The 21015-nt window shown below is 40.0% G+C and overlaps 1 protein-coding gene across 9 annotated transcripts in view; it reads right to left on the bottom strand.

The window, feature by feature from the left end:
• Window positions 1-21015, bottom strand: part of LOC141095489 (sodium channel protein type 5 subunit alpha-like) — a 524914-nt gene that overhangs the window by 212671 nt on the left and 291228 nt on the right. For all 9 annotated transcript variants that reach the window (XM_073581518.1, XM_073581512.1, XM_073581519.1 and 6 more), the window contains 2 exons: window positions 8327-8462; window positions 1276-1514 (listed from right to left, as the gene is read on the bottom strand). In XM_073581518.1, the coding sequence (XP_073437619.1) occupies window positions 1276-1514; window positions 8327-8462 (375 nt within the window). The remainder of the gene's footprint in view (window positions 1-1275; window positions 1515-8326; window positions 8463-21015) is intronic.

Below are 21015 nucleotides of genomic sequence, written 5' to 3'. Positions count from 1 at the left end.
CCATTTTTTCTATATTTGGATTGGGGCTGTTTGCTTATATATATATAAACACACACACACGTGGTCAAAATTGTTGGTACCCCTTGTTTAATGACAGAAAAACCCTCAATATGGACAGAAATAACTTGAATCTGGCAAAAGTAATAATAAATACAAAATCTATAAAAATGAACACGTGAAAGTCAGACATTGCTTTTCAACCATGCTTCCACAGAATTTAAAAAAAAATAAAACTCATGAAATAGGCCTAGACAGAAATGATGTCCATAGAACATTCTCCCAGAAGCCGTGTGCCTTGTCAACATTTAGTTTGGCAAATTCCAGTCTGGCTTTTTTTATGATTATTTTTCAATAATGGTGTCCTCCTTGGTAGTCTCCCATGAAGTCCACTTTGGCTCATACAACGATGGATGGTGCGATGTGACACTGATGTTCCTTGAGCTTGAAGTTCCCCTTTAATCTGTTTAGAAGTTTTTCTGGGCTCTTTTGTTACCACTGATTTAACAAGTCCCTTTTGATACATTATTTTCAGGGGTACCATCATTTCTGTCCAATCCTATTTCATGTCCAATCCTATTTTATGAGTTTTATTTTATTTTTTTAATTCTGTGGAAGCATGGTTGAAAAGCAATGTCTGACTTTCATTTGTTCGAATTCACAGATTTTTTAGTTATTATTACTTTTGTCAGATTCAAGTTATTTCCGTGACCATTGTGGCTTTTCAGTCATTAAACAAGGGGTACCAACAATTTTGACCACGTGTGTATATATACTTAAAAAAATAAAGGGAACACAAACAGCCTGTTGCAAATATATATATATATATATATATATATATATATACACATATATATACACACACCACTGCCTCTGCCCTTAAGGATGACTCATTTGAGAATCCCAGTGCATGCTGGAATAGTCAAAGCATCATCAAAGAGGAAGTAGTAAAAAAAATGTAAAGCTGTTAAGAGTAGTGAGGAAACGATAAGGAAATTTCAATTACAGTATATTAGAAAGGAGATTATATTATGACATTAAATAGAAAAGTGCTTAGGAGAGGAGTAAAATAGATTTTAGTTCCGGTCTACCCTTTTAACCCCCTTATAATCACTTGCAGCATTTTAGTGGTACAGTTTATGTTAATACCTGGCACAAATGGCTGCACAAATGTGGGAATGTGGGGTGCTTTGTGTTGAGAACTTCTTATTATCCTATTGACAACCAGAAAACATCTGGATTCTGCATTTAAAAAAAATGATTTGAAGGGTTACTTACATAGTTGCCAGTAGCTAGCATTTTTTCAAAGTCCTCAGTCATCTTGTAATGTTCCAAAGCCATGAAAAGAGTATTAAGTACTATACATATGGTGATGGTTAGATCGGTAAAGGGATCCATCACTACAAATGTTACGCCTTTCTTGATTTGTAACCACATTGTGCAACAATCCCAAATGAGAAACCTATGAGCAAAATGATACCAGCAGGGAGGACATTTCTGTCGGGATTCTTCCAACTCTAAAAAAGACATTGAAATATAGAAAATGATTTTTATTGTGACTGGATGCATTTACAATTCACATATTTTCCATTTTGAAAATGTTTGTATGGCCATTGTCTCACTTTTAACACCCTGTTAATTGCAAAGTGTACAGTTGTTGGTCGCAGTTACTTTGGCTAAAGGTTGTGCAACCAAGTATTAGGCTGAGGGTGCAGGGGTGTCAATACTTTTGGCCACAACTGTATCGTTATCGTGGGTCAGAGCTGAAGTACACGACTCTTAATGAAATTTTGCCTGCCTGCTGATACCACTAACAGGAGCAAAATACTGAACTAATTATAAGATATTGGTTGTTTGCAAGCTCCCTAAAATGGATTATACCTGTCAATAGATCTTCCAGTACCTTGTACGATAATTGTGCAGAATCATACCCTAAATTGGCACATAACATTTTTTGTTTTGTAGACTCAACACCTGAGTCAAAACTAGAGGGACAGACAATACTAGATATGTACAGTACATGGCCTCATATGTCATGCAATAACTAATAGTGATGAGCGAACGTGCTTGGATAAGGTGTTATCCGCTCATGTTCGTGTGATAACTGAGTGTCTTCGGCGTGCTCTAAAAATATGTTCAAGTCCCCGCGGCTGCATGTCTCGTGGCTGTTCGACAGCCGCAACACAGGGCTGTCACCAGGAATTTCAGAGACCCATACTGGCAAAATTTTCGGCCCCCTTTAGACTCAATCCAGGCTCCACCCCAGCTCCACCTGCATTGTCGAACATTCCACAGTCCCATCGCCCTCTCCACTTCTGCACCACATTCACACCAATCACACATTAACAGTTCCCATCACATACATAGCCATCATCTTTTGTTTTGACCAAAATATTTTTTAAGCCACCACTACAACAAGGTAGACTCATTTGACCGGGCCCTACTCTACTCTATCTAACCTATTAATCATTTGTTAAAACATCAAATACTCTTTTTAGGTATATTTTTATTTATTTTTCTTTTAGGGAATGTATCACATACATATTTTAAAATGAGCAATAATACCATTTACATGGGACAAATGCCATCACACCATGGCTGGACCACATGTTATCACCACATAGTGAATGAATAATACCACATACAAGGGACAAATAATGCCACACCGTGACCAGAACGCATATTACCTCCACATAGTGACAGAATAACACCACATACAAGGGACAAATACCACCACACCATGGCTGGACAACATATTACTACCACATAGTGACCGAATAGTAACACATACAAGGGACAAATACTGTCACATCATAAACAGACCACATATTACTACCACATAGTGACTGAATAATGCCACATACAAGGAATAAATACTGCCACATCATGACCAGACCACATATTACTACCACATAGTGACTGAATAATGCCACATACAAGGAATAAATACTGCCACACCATGACCAGACCACATATTACCACCACACAGTGACCGAATACAACACTGACCATTAATAAAAAAACACTTGTATGTTAGAAAATCCCTCCATGTGTTGCAGCTGTCGAACAGCCAGGAGACATGAACATGCAAGCGCAGGGACTCAAACATATTATTTGAGCACGCCAAAGTCACTCAGTTAGCACCCGAGAATGCTCGGATAACACCTTATCCGAGCACGTTCGCTCCTCACTAAAAACTATATATATTGATTTTTTTCCCCATATTGTCTAGAACTCATTTGCTCTGAGGAGTTGCTATTTAAGTAATGTGATACTCAGCTAGTTTCAAGTATTGCGTGATTTTTTTTATTTTATTTTTTATCGCAAGTTATATTTTTTATAACTTCATTTATCATTTATGAGTCTTAAATGATGTATGGAGTTTTGGTTTATAAATTCTTCACAAATGCACAGACCTGTCAGGGTTTTAATCGCTACCAGATAAAGTAGCCACGGCTATCGTCAGTAGAATACACGTAAGACTTCAATATATGAACTGGCCAATTAAATGGGACTCGCCAGAAATACTGACGAATGAACCTTTTGAATATTTGATTTACAAATTTAGGACAAATTAGCCTTCACGGCCTGTCCATAATGGCTGCTTATTCTGCCCCATAATCATTTTCAGAGAAATGTTTCAATGAACTGAATAGCAGATTGTTCAGGTAAAGGCCAATATATACGGGGGATTACTCGAAAGGCTATTCAAATTAATTTTCATTTCCAAACATTATCACTAGTAAACACGTCTCAAGATATATCCATAAACGACAAAACATCCATTTGTCATTGATCGCATTTTTATGAGTCAAGTAAGTAGGGATGAATGTTATGAGGAACAAACAAAATGTAAACGCAATTAAATCAGCAGCTATTGACTTTCCATGTCATCAGCTCTCATTACTGCAGGGGGTCTTGATCCCCCATTCATCCTCTCCATTCATTGTTTATTGGGATGGTGGAAAGAGCCCAGTACAGCGCTCAGCTAACTCCATTAGTCTCATAGACAACAACAGAGCCATAGCGTGCATGTGAACCAGGGTAACCCTATACAGTTTGTCCTAACCATGGAGATGAATAACAGGGCATCAGGATCCTCACTTTAGTGATTGACGAAGGTCTCAGCATTGGTAATTGGTGAAGGTCTCAGCATTGGTAATTGGTGAAAGTACCAGCATTGGTAATTGGTGAAGGTCTCAGCATTGGTAATTGGTGAAGGTCCCAGCATTGGTAATTGGCGAAGGTCTCAGCATTGGTAATTGGCGAAGGTCTCAGCATTGGTAATTGGCGAAGGTCTCAGCATTGGTAATTGGTGAAGGTACCAGCATTGGTAATTGGCGAAGGTCTCAGCATTGGTAAGTGGTGAAGGTCCCAGCATTGGTAATTGGTGAAGGTCCCAGTATTGGTAATTGGCGAAAGTCTCAGCATTGGTAATTGGTGAAGGTACCAGCATTGGTAATTGGTGAAGGTCTCAGCATTGGTAATTGGTGAAGCTCTCAGCATTGGTAATTGGTGAAGCTCTCAGCATTGGTAATTGGTGAAGGTCCCAGCATTGGTAATTGGTGAAGGTCCCAGCATTGGTAATTGGCGAAGGTCCCAGCATTGGTAATTGGCGAAGGTCTCAGCATTGGTAATTGGTGAAGGTACCAGCATTGGTAATTGGTGAAGGTCCCAGCATTGTTAATTGGCGAAGGTCTCAGCATTGGTAATTGGTGAAGGTACCAGCATTGGTAATTGGCGAAGGTCTCAGCATTGGTAATTGGTGAAGGTACCAGCATTGGTAATTGGCGAAGGTCTCAGCATTGGTAATTGGTGAAGGTACCAGCATTGGTAATTGGAGAAGGTCTCAGCATTGGTAATTGGTGAAGGTTCCAGCATTGGTAATTGGTGAAGGTCCCAGCATAGGTAATTGGCGAAGGTCTCAGCATTGGTAATTGGTGAAGGTACCAGCATTGGTAATTGGCGAAGGTCTCAGCATTGGTAATTGGTGAAGGTCCCAGCATTGGTAATTGGTGAAGGTCCCAGCATTGGTAATTGGTGAAGGTCTCAGCATTGGTAATTGGTGAAGGTACCAGCATTGGTAATTGGTGAAGATCTCAGCATTGGTAATTGGTGAAGGTCTCAGCATTGGTAATTGGTGAAGGTCCCAGCATTGGTAATTGGTGAAGGTCCCAGCATTGGTAATTGGCGAAGGTCTCAGCATTGGTAATTGGTGAAGGTGCCAGCATTGGTAATTGGTGAAGGTCTCAGCATTGGTAATTGGTGAAGGTCCCAGCATTGTTAATTGGCGAAGGTCTCAGCATTGGTAATTGGTGAAGGTACCAGCATTGGTAATTGGCGAAGGTCTCAGCATTGGTAATTGGTGAAGGTTCCAGCATTGGTAATTGGTGAAGGTACCAGCATTGGTAATTGGCGAAGGTCTCAGCATTGGTAATTGGTGAAGGTACCAGCATTGGTAATTGGTGAAGGTCTCAGCATTGGTAATTGGTGAAGGTTCCAGCATTGGTAATTGGTGAAGGTCCCAGCATAGGTAATTGGCGAAGGTCTCAGCATTGGTAATTGGTGAAGGTACCAGCATTGGTAATTGGTGAAGGTCTCAGCATTGGTAATTGGTGGAGGTCCCAGCATTGGTAATTGGCGAAGGTCTCAGCATTGGTAATTGGTGAAGGTACCAGCATTGGTAATTGGTGAAGGTCTCAGCATTGGTAATTGGTGAAGGTCCCAGCATTGGTAATTGGTGAAGGTCCCAGCATAGGTAATTGGCGAAGGTCTCAGCATTGGTAATTGGTGAAGGTACCAGCATTGGTAATTGGTGAAGGTCTCAGCATTGGTAATTGGTGGAGGTCCCAGCATTGGTAATTGGCGAAGGTCTCAGCATTGGTAATTGGTGAAGGTACCAGCATTGGTAATTGGTGAAGGTCTCAGCATTGGTAATTGGTGGAGGTCCCAGCATTGGTAATTGGCGAAGGTCTCAGCATTGGTAATTGGTGAAGGTACCAGCATTGGTAATTGGTGAAGGTCTCAGCATTGGTAATTGGTGAAGGTCCCAGCATAGGTAATTGGCGAAGGTCTCAGCATTGGTAATTGGTGAAGGTCCCAGCATTGGTAATTGGCGAAGGTCTCAGCATTGTAATTGGTGAAGGTACCAGCAGTGGGACTTCCAATCATCCCACATTTATTGCCTATCCACTAGATAGTTTGATCAAAATGTTCTTTCCTTGGTCAAACCTTTAAACTTTAAAAAAAGCAAGTCTGCATGACATTTTCTGGTTTATCCTCATGATAATTCATTTCATTTCAGATATAGTTATTATTCCTAAATGAATTAAAACGCCACTCTCATATGCAATTATATTATAATTGATATAATTAATTATAATTATTTATATATCATTTAGTGTTTCTGAAGAGAGGAGGAGAGGCACGGGAGAGTCACAGTTGGTGTATTTCTTGCATTTTTTGTATTCCATTACACATAGAAAGCTATTTTCAGTAATCCGGTGATCAGGTTTTCTTCACTGTGAACAGTCTGAATATATAAAGTATTTTAGACACCACATATTTAAACTGTAAAGTGCTGCGGAATATGTTGGCCCTATATAAATCAAGATTATTATTATTATTCTGTATGTGTTGAAATCTGATAGAACAAAAATAGGACAGGGACCAATATTATTCAATTTGGCTGTTCAGATGAAAGTTTTACTGAGTGTCTATTTGAAAAAAATCTCAGCATGCACTAGTCTTTTCCAATTTTTGGTTGAGACAAAAAAAAATGGATCCCATACGAATCATCCATATGGCACCTGATTTTTACATTCCATTTCTTCACATAGGAAGCTGTACATTTACTGTTGATGTATAAAAATGGATGTCATATGGATGCACAAAACTGATATACAGAGGACACATGGATGAGTGCAGTGTCAAAGTGGAGTGCCAAGGGGCCACGATTAACATTGACTCTAGGGGCCCACTGTTACATGCCAATATTACATTACCCTCCCTCTCAGAATTACCTATGCTTCTATATAATAAATTGGGTAGATCGCTACATGAATGATTAGATGCTGCCCTTGTCAGTACATAGTGAATGAAGTGTATTGTGCCAACTTCTGCTCATCTAGAGGGGTGATAGAGCGACTAATGCACAACGGCCCGCCGGGAAATTCACCTGTACTGCTCTGGGCCAGTCCAAGCCTGGGTATATGGATAGAATATGAATTACAATATGGCTAAAAAAAATTCTGTTTTATTCCTGGACAACATTTCATAACCGGCCTTATCCTCACTTTGCAATCTGAAGTATAACAAACTAAATCCTGAATTTTTCCAAATTTTTTTTAAATAGTTTCTAAAAACATTTGTACTCACACACCAGAAAAAATAAGGTATGCATTTAAATAATCATTTGTTGATATTGTTGATACATGTGATTTGTAATGTGTTTATTTTTGGAGGTGTCTAATATAAATTAATTGAAAAAATGTCAAAACATCTGACAAAAACTGTAACCCGCAGCCATCTTGTGTGGATGTGTATGGGACAGTTCAATAAGTCTGACAACCCCAAAATATACTTTTCTGGATAAGATGCTTTGCATGATGTAGTCGCACCATAAAAATTGCCTATCAATGAATAGATCTTTTAGGCTAGTTTCACACTAGTGTATGGAGCTGCGGAGGGATGCGGACTTCCTCCGTGAAGCTCCGCCCACTGCCGCACCTCCTCTGGTCAGCTCCGCCTCCTATCTTTAGCATTGGGTACACAGGCCGTGCCGATGTATGCGGAAGCCTCTGCATGTGTCTTTTGATGGTGAGGCAACCGCAACAAAATGCAACACGTTGCATTCGGCGCAGGTCACCGCATACATCGGCACGGCCTGCGTACCCAATGCTAAAGATAGGGTATGCAGGCCGCATGCCGATGGAGGCGGAGCTGACCGGAGGAGGCACAGCAGTGGGCAGAGCTTCACGGAGGAAGTCTGCATCCCTCCGCAGCTCCTCCAAACGCTAGTGTGAAACTAGCCTTACACTGCAAGAAATCTGTTACCCTTCACTATATGTAGGAAGTGTATCCATCAGCATTCTTTCTTGGACCGGAATCCATTTCATATACAAAAAAAAAACTATTTAACTTTATGTTTTTTGGTGTTATGCTTCTTTGATCCAATTAATTTATAATTATGAAAGTCAACTTTTCTGGGAATTTTTTTTTTTCGAAGGTGGGGAGTGGGACCCTTTATTCCAAAACTGACTTATGGCTTTCTTTCCATTTTCTATAAATGTAGTTGTACTGACAGTCCCCTCATTATACAGATGTTTACCTTCCATGGCATTGGTGAGGACGCTGACTGCACTCACTGCCCGCGGTCTCTGAAACGGCACGTCCATGTATTCTACGGAGAGCCGATGAGGCATCAGCAGCTGCATTTTACTCATTTCAAGGTCTGAAGGAGACACCTGGTAAATAAAGGAATGATTTATAGATTTCTGCTGCTTTAAAAACAACAATCACAAAGGTTTTTTTCACTATTTTCCATATTTTCTTTTTATCTGCTTTAAATAACCCCTGAACATTGGATAGTTTAAGCGACAGATTTGTCTTTTAATTCTGCTATAACTTGTTGTGACATTACAATAATAAAGATTCTATGTACATATCGTAAAACAAATTATACATCTCTAATCCCTGCTATCAAATATGTTACAATTTCTTAGAACTCGGAGCAAAAAAATTCCAGAACATCCATCATGTTATCTGTGCACTCAGACGGACATGGAGAGCTCTCAAGTGTGATATAGAATTCAGGGGATACCAGGCTAAATATTTCTAGGAATCAGATAGCGAGAGGAAACAAAGAGTAACACAAGCACTACAAATAAAGATACAGAAAACATTGTCAAGTGTTTTGTTTACACATAAAATTGAACAAATGATGATCTTTATTTATTAACCTAGCACTCCGGCTACATTTTTAAAGCTAACGAACCAGCAATATTCTAGTGTAATCTGCTGCATTTATACATTGTGAATGCTTTTATCCTGCGCAGCCTTGAGTACATGCTAGTTCAGTGCACAATTTCCTTCGTAGACAAGAGGTCAGTCTGTCACTTTGTGTGAACTACAATATACAATCATCACCTATCAAATCCCTTCTGGCCCCTTTAAGATCTCGCCCCATGAGGCACCTACTTTTTTGTTCCTTTGCATGTAGAAGATATAATTTATGTTTTATATTACTGAGCAAATGTATAGTAGGCGAGTCTTCAACAATGATTACTTGCATGTATAAAAGTCCCTTGGCTTAACCTGCCTGTCTATATGTATCAGTGCAAGGGGCAGAATCTACTTTGCGCATCCAGTTAGATGTAGCCTGTCCCCCCTGCCTTCCTCTTGTAAGAGTTGACAGGGAGAAGCAATCACAAGCAGGAGGCAGAGGAGAAAGGCTAAAGCTGCATCACATATATAGAACTTATCAGGTTCTGCAGCGTGAGTGATTGGACATCAGTTCACTATCACTGTTGACTTTAGAAAGCAATTGCACAGAGATGAGACTCAGTTATCGCTGCAAAGCCAGAGACAATATGGCAGATGTAGTCTGTATTATGGTGACCTTACCAGAGAGGAAGACTAAGTAAAAATAGCAAACAACACAGAAAAGGAACGTCAAACAAAAAAAGAATAAACAATGTATACACTATAATACTGCCCTATGGAGGAAAAAAAAACAGAATTACTGAAGTGCTGCATTAAAGGGTTTTGCCCTTTCAGCTTTCCTTGGCTCGTTGGCTTGCAGATGTTGAAAATAAGTACAGCAACATCACTAAAGCACTGAATGCAAGCTCCACACTACAGCAAAGCAGGTGGGAAAGAGAGTGAGATAGACTCGCATTATGCATTTGTTTTGTTTAAACATTCCTGATCGTAGGAGGGAAATAGCTGCCATTCTAAGCCAGTAGGGAACATATGCCGGAGAGAGCAGCACTGGTGTATGTAATCAGCTCCCACCTTCCTAAACAAACACACAAGGCTGGATTTAAACCATATTCATGGGATTAATTGTACATCCAGGTCGGCCACAGGGCTTCTTACAATAAACCTAAGAGGCGCCTAAAAACTGATGATAAATATTGACTTAAAATCGCATTGTTATATATGGCAATAAAAATACAATGCTGAGACTATGCAGGTGTTAATGGGGTAGATATAGCATTTCCTTAGTCTATAGTACAGTTTCCAGCTGCTTATGATCAATTTCACTTAGAAAGCTTAAAAACACTTTACCTTGGCCGTCTGTTTGCCTAAATGACAAATCTATTAAAGTATTTTCTAATACGTGTTTTCTGCATAAACTTCAGCTAAATATTAAACTGACTGTTTTGCATTACCCATAAAACCTATTAATACTTCCAGAAGGGGGCAGGAGTGATAATCACTCACCATATCCTATATACTAATGCTACTAATGTACAGGAGGGCCCTAATGCACAAATCACTCTTCTAAGTTTTCTAATTATGTAAAAAGAAACCTATCACAATGAAAATATTGTTCAAAACTGCAAACAGCATGTCCTAGAGCGGGAGTAGATGAATATTTTGATTTATAGCTTTGTAGAAAAGAATTTAGCATAACTTGTAATCTTTCAATGTAAACCATGGTTCACTCCGGGCTTAGGAGTCCAATGGGTGGTCCTAATATATGATTGACAGCTGCCTTTCTATGCACTCCTATACAGAAAGGACTCTCAGCTACCCAGATGGACCACCCACTTGACTTCTGAACTTCCAATCTCTAGATGAGCATGAGTTTAGATTATAGATCACAAATTACAAGTAATGCTGAATAATTAAAAAAAACCACACATCAAACTGCTCAGCTGAGTCAGTGTTGGACTGGGGAGCCAAGGGCCCACCAGGAACCAACGCTGGGGGCCCACTTTTCAGCTACATGCAAATGTGACAATCACAAATTTATATAACAATGATCTAGGTAGATTGATACATTAATAAAATGCCGCCCCTGACTGTCCATAGCGATATTGTGACAAGTACTGCTCATATAAGAGGTTGGTGACCCACTTGCAGAGGGGCCCACCAGAGGATTCTCCTGTGGGCCAGTCCAAGCCTGCCCAGAGTATAAGTTGCAATGCATGCAACGCATAGGAGCATGTTCACGTTAGCCAAAAAAAAAGAGTAAATGCAAACCCACCACATCAAGGTATACCTAAATCTGGATGATAAATTACATAGTATGATCAGTGTTCACCAAAGTAAAATGAAATGCCTAGTTAGCTTTATAAAGCTCTTTCTGCGTAACAATGGCTGGCTGTGATCTTTTTTCCTTGCTCATTTTCTTCTTACTGTAGACAAGGAGACAAGATTATACATGGCACCATGATATGCCAACCAGTCCTACTCAATTTTCTGGAACAAAAATGAAACTTCTCATTAAGGCCACTTTACATACAGCATCTTCTGGCTGTGTTTTTTGCCCTTTTTTGTCAAAACAATGCTGTTCAGATTTTAGAGACTAAAGTGAAATAAAAAATATCTGCATATAGAGGAAACTTGTTATTGGTATCTTGCAGCATTTTTGCGATCTGTTTATTTTTCTTCAAAAAGCAGAATCTAGGTATGGTATATTTGTTTGACACTTTCTCCTTAGAACCTCTAAGGTGCCAGAAAAAAAACAAAACAAAATGTCACAAAACACAATTTGCCACCAAACTGCATGTTAAAAGCTTCATCAGGGTATTTGCATAAAGTCTTTTTGGAATCTGAGCAGAAACTAAGCAAACTCTCAAAATCCTCCTCAAAGAGTTGAAGTGTCAACTCCGTTTCTGCCCCAAAACATCCTCATTGTGCACATAGACTTAAACACAGAAAAAAAGGTGTGTGATGGAGGCCATAGAGCATTTTATTAGAGAGCTGATGTATACACATGCCTTAGCATGACATTATAGGCATGCAGATGTATGCCAAGGATACGTGGACTTGTATAGGCGCCATGTTAGAGATTCATACAACTCGGAGGTTGTAAGGAGCGTAATACAGTTGTGTACACAAGACCTTTCACGAAGAGCCGTAAATGACATTCACTCATATGTATGAGAATGTTTCTGGAGGTTCTCAGAACTGGACATACTGTACAATGAAACCACTTTGAGATAACTACCCATCATCTATTGAAGAACAGAACGTTCAGTCTCTCACCTGCCTAAAATAGCAGATAACAGGGACCAACAGATTACACACAAAAAGCGCTATTATAGACCTTTGGTTTTGTTTCCCTTTAAAAGTATAAAAATATTGAAGTTCTAAACAACATAGGTAAAAAAATAAATAAAAATCAAATGCTACAAACAAGTGGACGAAAAATAGTGATCCAGACACACAAATGCTATGAAGCAGTGAAGGGAAGGCTGGGTTACTATTCTCACAATTAAGGTTCATACTCACTTGCGAGAGACTCGCACGATTCCCATGCAAGTCTCTCGCATGAAAACCTGGCACTGGGACTGGAACATGCGAGTCTCTCACAAGTAAGTATGAGCCCATACCAGAAGTGAGAAAAGTCATAAAATTCTAAACTGCTGAGAAGAGACGCTTTCCTTCCCGAGTTTGGAAAGCGGTTTTCTGAAATACAATAATTATGTAAACAAGAAGTGCAAAAAAAACCCTCAAAGACCACATTTTCCCATATGAAAGCTTCTGCCTTGCAGAGATGACCACATTCCTCAAATCCTATACACATGTGAAATGGAGAATTGTCTAAGCATGATTTCAGATGGGAATAAGCAGTTAAAGTCAGAAACATATAAGGCTTGGTTCACGTGGACGGTCAGACTTCTGTTTTCTTGTTTTGGTATAGAAACAGAAAAACTCATGAAGGAAACAGATCTGTCCCACCATTGACACAAATGCCACCTGATAGACCCAACGTGAATTTTATTAAGGATTTTGACTTCTCAAGCTGAAAAGTCAACATACTAACAAAAGTCTCTTCAGGCAACAATGTATCTCGCAACTATTGAGTTGCTACTAGTGATGAGCGAAGTTGCTATTTACTTGAGTTTTCCGAGCATGCTCGGGTGGTCTCCGAGTATCTTGGGCGTGCTCGTAAATTATGTCTGAGTCCCCGTAGCTGCATGATTTGCGGCTGTTAGACAGCCTGAACACATGCAGGGATTGCTGTTTGTTAGGCAATCCTTACATGTATTCAGGCTGTCTAGCAGCCGCAAATCATGCAGCTGAGGAGACACAAACACAATCTACGAGCACATCCAACATACTCAGAGACCACCCGAGCATGCTCGGAAAACTCGAGTAACAAGCACACTCGCTCATCACTAGTTGCTACATATTCTGTAGACACATCCAGAATTATCATCTCCCAAAAGAGTATTGCAAAAGCATGTATATTTTTTTTCTCCTTGGGATATGTATTTACAATGGAAAAAGTAAATACATATTTATACCCAGTGCAATATTGGCATTTTGCATATCTCTTCTATCAAAAGTTACCTGTATTCATGAAAAAGAGAACTTACATGAGGATATCTATAATTGGACATTAATGTGGAAAGCACAGGAGGTAAGTATCCTCTACCAATTTCTTTGATGACTCCTGGATTATTGGAATGCAATGCATCGGGAGGCAGATATAGCATCAGACTTGTAAGGGCGAGAGCTAACTTTATTCGGGACTTTCGGGTGAATGCTAGATGCCTTAAAAGAGACTCTAATTCTTCCCTCTGACATTTTGAATCAGGGTGTATGGACACCATGATCCCGCCACCGACCGTCTAACACTGAAGATGGTTGAGTATAAAGAGGACGTTTGCACTTCAGATAAGCAAAAAATAGAGCATATTTTTTGCTTATCTGAAGTGTGAACGTCCTTTTGATATCTACGCATAATGTGCTAAAAACTGCAGCCTTTCACCTGTAAATGGGAAACCTCTATGCCCTTCTCACCAAGATGGATTGACAAGTGTACGTCATAGAGCAGAATTTAGTCAGTTTAGTAATTGTTGAATACCTTTCTCACTATTGGTTAATTTTTTTCAATAGAATACTTAAAATAAACTTTTTAAGGAATTATCACTTGCCCTAGAGTCAAGGAGAAGGTGTGCAGTTTCGCCGACTATTTCCCCGTAGGCTTAGGGATGCAAAAACACCCAAAACATGACAAACAATGCTCTTACTCACCCTCCCACGGGCCATCACTGCCTCTCGCTGTTGCTCCGATCTTTGCTAATTGTCTGCCGCAGTGATGTCACGTTTACAGTGATGCAGTCAATCAGTGGGTATAGCGGCTTGTGCTGTCTACAACAGCAGGGCTGCTGAACTCAGTGATTGTCTGCAGCGTCACTTCATCACTTTTTTAGCTGATCGACACAGACCATAGCAGCAGTGAAAGGCAATGCTGGGAAGTCTCATGTAAGGCCTTTATAGATGGTATATATATTTTAAAACTTCCAACCAAGCATGGATGTAGTTTCAACCTCTTCTACCTACTTTCCTTAGAAATTTGGGTCATTTTTCATCCTTACATTTATCTACTGCACTGTATGTTCTAGATACAGATTTTTAATTTAGAGTCACTCACAAGATCACCGCGTTTTTTAGAATAGTTTTTAGAAATGTATACTGGAACCTCCTGTTTTCCATATTTATTACTTCTGTAAACTGTAAGTACTAAGCTATATGTGTACAAAGGCCTTATGACTGGTATTTGTGAGCTGCCTTATTATTGGGGCACTGTGGCTGGCTCTGTAGAGGGGTCTATACGTGGCTCTGGTTTGGGGAGGCACAGTGGTCGGCACGATTCTATGATTCAATGATAAAATTTGCTTATAATAGACGTCTCGCGGGCAATAGCAGAAGGTCTTTGTTTTAAAAAAGGGTTACAACAAACTAACAAACAAAATTAAGATAAAGTATCAAAAAACAATACAAATATATTTTACATATGCGATGATACCATAGTCAATGGTAATCACATTTGTGACTCTCCTTTAATATATAGTGGGATATATTTACTATATGAGTACAAATAAAAATTGGCGACGTTCTCTTAATATTTCTGGAGTGCAGATAATTGAAATAATGTTGCTAGAGGAAATATCTTAATTTTCTATACTTTTTTTTATAAATATAATGCATATAAATAGCCTAAAGTTCACCATGTTTATCAGCTGTCTCATCACTTTTGAAGCGCACACTATTTCATCCGTTGATGACACGCTGGTCAATAAACTAAGATTCTATCGTCTTTTCAGAAAGATCAAGATGGAATAGGTCAGTAAAATAAGTGGCCACTTAGAGCTAAAAATATGACTAATAACAATGGCATCTTAAATCTTTAATCTGTTTGTTTATTATTTTGCTTCAAATATTACCCAGAATAGCAACAATTCAGGTAATGGATAATTGACATGATGACTGAAGGATATGGAAGTTAGGTAGATTGCAGACAAATGTGGGAGAAAGAATGTCTACACGGTAACTTGAGGTTAAAAGAAAATTCTAACAATAGCACAAGACATTGTCAGATGAGTCTGCACCTTCCACAGTCAATGTTCAACTTTTTATGACTTAAAGGGAACCTGTCAGCAGGATTGTGTACAGTAACCTACAGACACTGTCAGGTCGGCGCCGTTATACTGATTACAATGATACCTGGGGTTGATGAAATCTGTCTTGTGGTTGTTTTTTAACCTTTATTTGTAGTTTTCAGTTAATGATATGCTCGTGCTCCTGGGCGGCCTGTGGGGAGTCTTCATGCGGTGCTCTGATCAGGGATTCATCAGTATCAGATCCCTCCCTGACCTGCCCCATAGTTTACATAATGAATATTATATTCATTAAAAACTCTGTGAGCATACCTAACAGAACCTCTATCGATTTAAATATTAATCATCGGTACTGAACAACCCCTTTAAGTTCTTATATGTATCGAGATCAAACATTAGAGTTAAGGTCCCGTTACATTTAGCGATGCAACAGCGATCCCAACAACAATATGACCTGGTTAGGATCACTGGTGCATCGCTAAATGGTCTTTAGTGAGCTGCCAAACAGGCAGATCTTACTAGCGATGCAGCAGCGGTCGGCGGTCAATACTCACCTGTCAGACGCAGTGAGGGTGACGTCTTCTGCCCGCGTCCATGGAGTCGCTCGTTGGCGCCAGCAGGAAGCCGCCGACGACGAGAAATGGGCCATCCCGTTCTCGCGCGATCAGCGATATCCAGCGGGGAGCCAGGTCAGAGGTAAGTGTCACATGTAGCGAGATCGCTACCGATATCGCTGTTGTGTCACAAAATCGGTGACGCTTTAGCAATATCGCTAGCGATCTCGCTATGTGTGAAGGGGGCTTTAGACTTTGTGACAACAATTAAACCACATGAAAAGTAAAAAAAAGTTGTCCCTGCTCCCGTTGGCTTTATTCTATTCGGCAAAGCCTTTGTGATACTATACCCATTCCTCTAGACAGAGCAACTTTGAAAAGCAAGAGAAAGGGAATTGACTTGAGGACCGATTCCCAGTTTAGTAGTTTCTTAACGTGACTCAACTCTTCTTCTACCATCTCCCCCCCCCATCCAGTCATTAATGTCACATGAAGAATTTATGTTTTCTGCAATATTACTAGGCTAGGCTATAACCATTGTTTAGTCACCCAATTTAATGAAATATACAGAATAATTCTTCAAGGATAAGAAAAGTAACCAGCAGCCTAAAGCAGAGATAACAAATACATATTGTAGTTTGGTGTCTAATGGCTGTATAATGGAGGTCAAGGGTACAGTCCAGTGATCATTACAGCTACAGTACTTCAAGGCTTTATATGTTCATTGTGATCAATATTATTGATAAATCACTAATGCACAGTATGAGATGATGAAGAGATGAATCAGGATACACGGGTCATAAACTAGCGGTACTAATAACACCTGACTGCTTACTGGATGTGACATGATTTCTATGTTGCGATATATAAAAAATACTTGATAATTTTATTCTTCCATGCAAACATGCATTTCCCTCATCTTCCATTGATACTTATGTCAGGAATGTTTTTCTGGATTTTCCTCCATGAATCTACAGTACTGAACGGTGAAACAGATTTGATACATTTTCATCCACATTGTGGAGAATATTTGCTGGAGAAGTTGACTGCCACTTCAGTTCTCACTTTATGTCAATTTATGCTGTGGATTTTCACTGCACATTGCGCTCTTTTCAGTGGCAATGCATTTCTGCAATAAGACTTCTATGGGATTTCCAATTTGGAAAGAAATTTGACATCTGTTTGGCAAATAGCATAGATAAAGTAAAAAATATAAATTTATAAGTTTATAGGATGAAAACTCCATTTTATTGAATCTTCAATTTGTAGGTATACATGTCAACAATTTTAGTTTACGGGAGTGTTTGGGACTTTAACATTGATGGTCTACCCTTAATAAAGGTCATTAATGTCTGATTGGTGGATGCAACGACAGGTGCTCTCTCCTCTTCTCCCTACCCCCAATCAGCTGTACCAGGTGGAGCGCCACCGGACTTGTACAGTTGCGAAGCTGCACAGTTCCGTCAATGGAATAGTGGGAATAGTGGACATAGCTGGGTATTGCATATACGCTCCCTAATGAATCGAATAGTTGCCGGCTATGTAGCACCCAGTAACGGCCACTATACAGTTGATGGAGCTGTACTGAGCAGCTTCGCAACTGAGCAGTTCCAGCCACCGCTGGCATTGAGAACAGCTGATTAGTGGGAGTGCATGGTGTCACGCTTCCATCACACATTTATGATTTATCCTAAGGATATGCCATCAATGTTAAAGTCCGGGACAACCCTCTTTAGATAGTAACTACACTGTTGTCTGTTTTTATAAATTAACAACATAAGTCAAGATAGACTTTGTAATATATCTTCAAATTTACTTTTTGTCTCCCTGCACTAATTCACTGTCACTCAAATCTGTCTACATATCTGTCTGCAATGAGGGATCAAATCAAACCATTAGTTATTAAAGTTGCTGAAGATGGGGAGGTGAGAAAACTGGGGCAAGGAAAAGGCATGGCACACAAATATAAAATTCTGTGGCTTCTAGTGCATATAATGTCCAGAAATAGTATTGTTCCTGATGCATGGTACTTTAAACTGAAAAGTAACCAAAAAGTGCAGTTACACTTTAACTTTACGTAAAATTGCTCCTTTGATATCTTATACTGTACGTATTCATGTGCCCACCAATAGTTATTCTACACTTATGGAATGCTCCAACTTTCTAAAGCTGCTTTTCTTCCCCCAACCCATAAAACAAAAAAGCTTGTAACTAGTAACCTGAGATTTAAATTGAAATCAATCTTTAAAAAAAGGTAGGAATGGTGCAGTACTGGTACAAGATTGATATTTTCAATGAGTTGCCAGGCTTGTACAGAGATCACTGCTCCCTAGGGGCGAAAAAGTCAAAATGTGTCCTATTTGGTGCCAAAAAGAATTAGTTTTTGTAAATTATATTATCATACACTGTTTTTCTACTTACAATTTGCTCAAGTGCCTGAAAACTGGATCTGCCCAAACCTTTGTGAGGTGTGTTTTGTCTTTATACACTTGAGTGCAATTCAGTAGGGGTTAATAATACCCAGGTAAGACATTACTCTCCCTAGACAAAGGAAAATGAGTCAAGTGTAGGAAGACAAAGCGCCAGCTTGCGGTTCCCACAGCAGATGGAAGGTGTATTCTATGTCAACTCTAGTTTTCCCTAAGTTTCTCTCATCTCTTTACTAAGAAATTAAGCTAATTCTGATGATATTATCGCCATGGGCTTAAATCTGATGACACAAGCGCAGCTTGACCTTTCGTACAATACTTTTCAGTTTACATTAATGGAAACCTGTCAGGTCTTCTGACGTGTAGAAACTGCCTCCGTGACATTTTAGAGCTTTATTCATTTATTCCAGTAATGTGTGTTGTTTTATAAAAGTGCACAGTCAACTGTAAAATCTATTTATTCACTATATTGTCGTATGCTAATAAACCAGGACTAGTCCGATGAAGAAATCCACTGCCATAGAGACTAGACCAGGCTCAGAAGCTGGTCATCCCTCCTGGACATCATCACTGACATTACATGTACTTCCATCATCTTCACAGTTTTCTCTTCTTCCTCAATCTCTCATTCCTTGCCACAGCTCTGTGTGTGTGTGTGTGTGTGTGTGTGTGTGTGTGTGTGTGTGTGTGTGTGTGTGTGTGTGTGTGTGTAGGGAAGGTGACTTGACGAACGGACTTGACTGAAGGAAGAAGGGACGTTTGTGCACTATAGACGGATATTGGCAAAGACAGAAGGGATACAGCTGGGGAAGATGGAAAAGGAGTGCAGTACCTAGATTTGACCACAAGATGTCAGGGGGGAGCGTAGTTCAGGACTTGACCGCAGCTTAGGGCTATAGAAACCGCTTAGTCATGGGGGGCGGGGAGATAGGAACCCAGGAGGGAAATTCCAGAGGAAGGGGATAAATAGGACAGGACAGGGTTCCAGGCTAGGCTAGTCCCGGGAGGAGCTCAGGAGGAGAAGACTCAGTACAGAGGACTGACATCGGTGGAGAGCTCGACCAGGGGACTGATAGGAAGAGACAGTCAGGGGGGTGGCCCTGACACAAAGAACCGCAGGACAGACGAGGCCCCGGGGGTACCGATTGGACGATGACCTCGGACTGGTGAAGCGCTGGCGGTAGATAGGCCTAGGGCAGCCCCAGCGAAAGATCCGCGAGGAACGTCACTATGACTGAAGGAAGTTGAACGTACCCGGGCCTGAATACAGAGAGCTGTAAAGGACATGCGGTGTATGGCTACGGTCGTCAGGAGGATGGCCAATAAACTCGGACCTGTTGCAACCAAAATCTGCCTCCGTCTGGTGTCTGTGTCGTCTGGTCGCGGTAAGCAGTGGACCAGCCCCAATCCGGGCCATTACCACATGTGTGTATGTGTGTGTGCGTAGCAAGGATTGTGTGTGTTTGTATGTAACATAAAGTGTATGTGTGTGATTGTAGCACAGAGTGTATGTGTTTATATGTAGCAGAAAGTATGTGTTTGGAGCATACAGTGTGTGTGTATTTGTTGTATGTAGAATAGAGTGTATGTGTGTTTGTATGTAGCATAGAGTGTGCGTTTGTATGTAGCATAGAGTGTGTGTGTGCTTGTATGTAGCATAGAGTGTGTGTGTGTTTGTATGTAGAATAGAGTGCGTGTTTTTGTATGTAGATTTGAGTGTAGGTGTGTGTTTGTATGTATCATAGATTGTGTGTTTGTATGTATCATAGATTGTGTGTTTGCATGTAGAATAAAGTGTGTGGGTCTGTATGTAGCATAGAATGTGTGTTTGTATGCAGCATAGAGTGTGTGTGTGTGTGTAGCATTACAATGGTAGTTGCGTTGAATGTTTTGAGGTCTGATGAAAGGGAGCACCACTCTTGTTAGCTCCATTTCACTCAGTTTTACTTGAGGTCACCCTATATTTAGTCTGCTCCACCTGGTGATATTTAGTTTTCACCAGAGAGCCAGGGAGAGGACAGAGCAGCCACATTTAAAAAAATACCAGCAGCCCCCTTCCTGATTTCCTATTCTTTTGCATGTTTGTCACAATTAAATGTTTCATATCACCAGACATTTAAATATTAGACAAAGATAACGCAAGCAAACGCAAAATGCAATTTTTAAATGAAGGACTTTATAATTAAGGGAAACAGAAATCCAAACCTACAGGGCCCTGTGTGAAAAAGTAATCCCCCCCACACCCTTAAAACATAAATTAACTGTGGTTTAGAACCTCTTTGGGAAGCTGAGTTCAAATCGCATTGCCAAACCCAGGCCTGATTACTGCCACACCTGTTTTCAATCAAGAAATCACTTAAACAGGAACTGCCTGACAAAGTAAAGTAGAACAAAAGATCCTCAAAAACTAGACATTCTAGAAAAAATGAAAAAAAAGTAATTGAGATCTAT

The sequence above is a fragment of the Dendrobates tinctorius genome, unplaced genomic scaffold, assembly GCF_039654945.1.
Source record: "Dendrobates tinctorius isolate UK_male_01 unplaced genomic scaffold, ASM3965494v1 ptg000070l, whole genome shotgun sequence".
NCBI lineage: Eukaryota > Metazoa > Chordata > Amphibia > Anura > Dendrobatidae > Dendrobates > Dendrobates tinctorius.
Note: the sequence above shows the minus strand (reverse complement) of the source record. Positions and strands in the feature narration are given on the sequence as shown.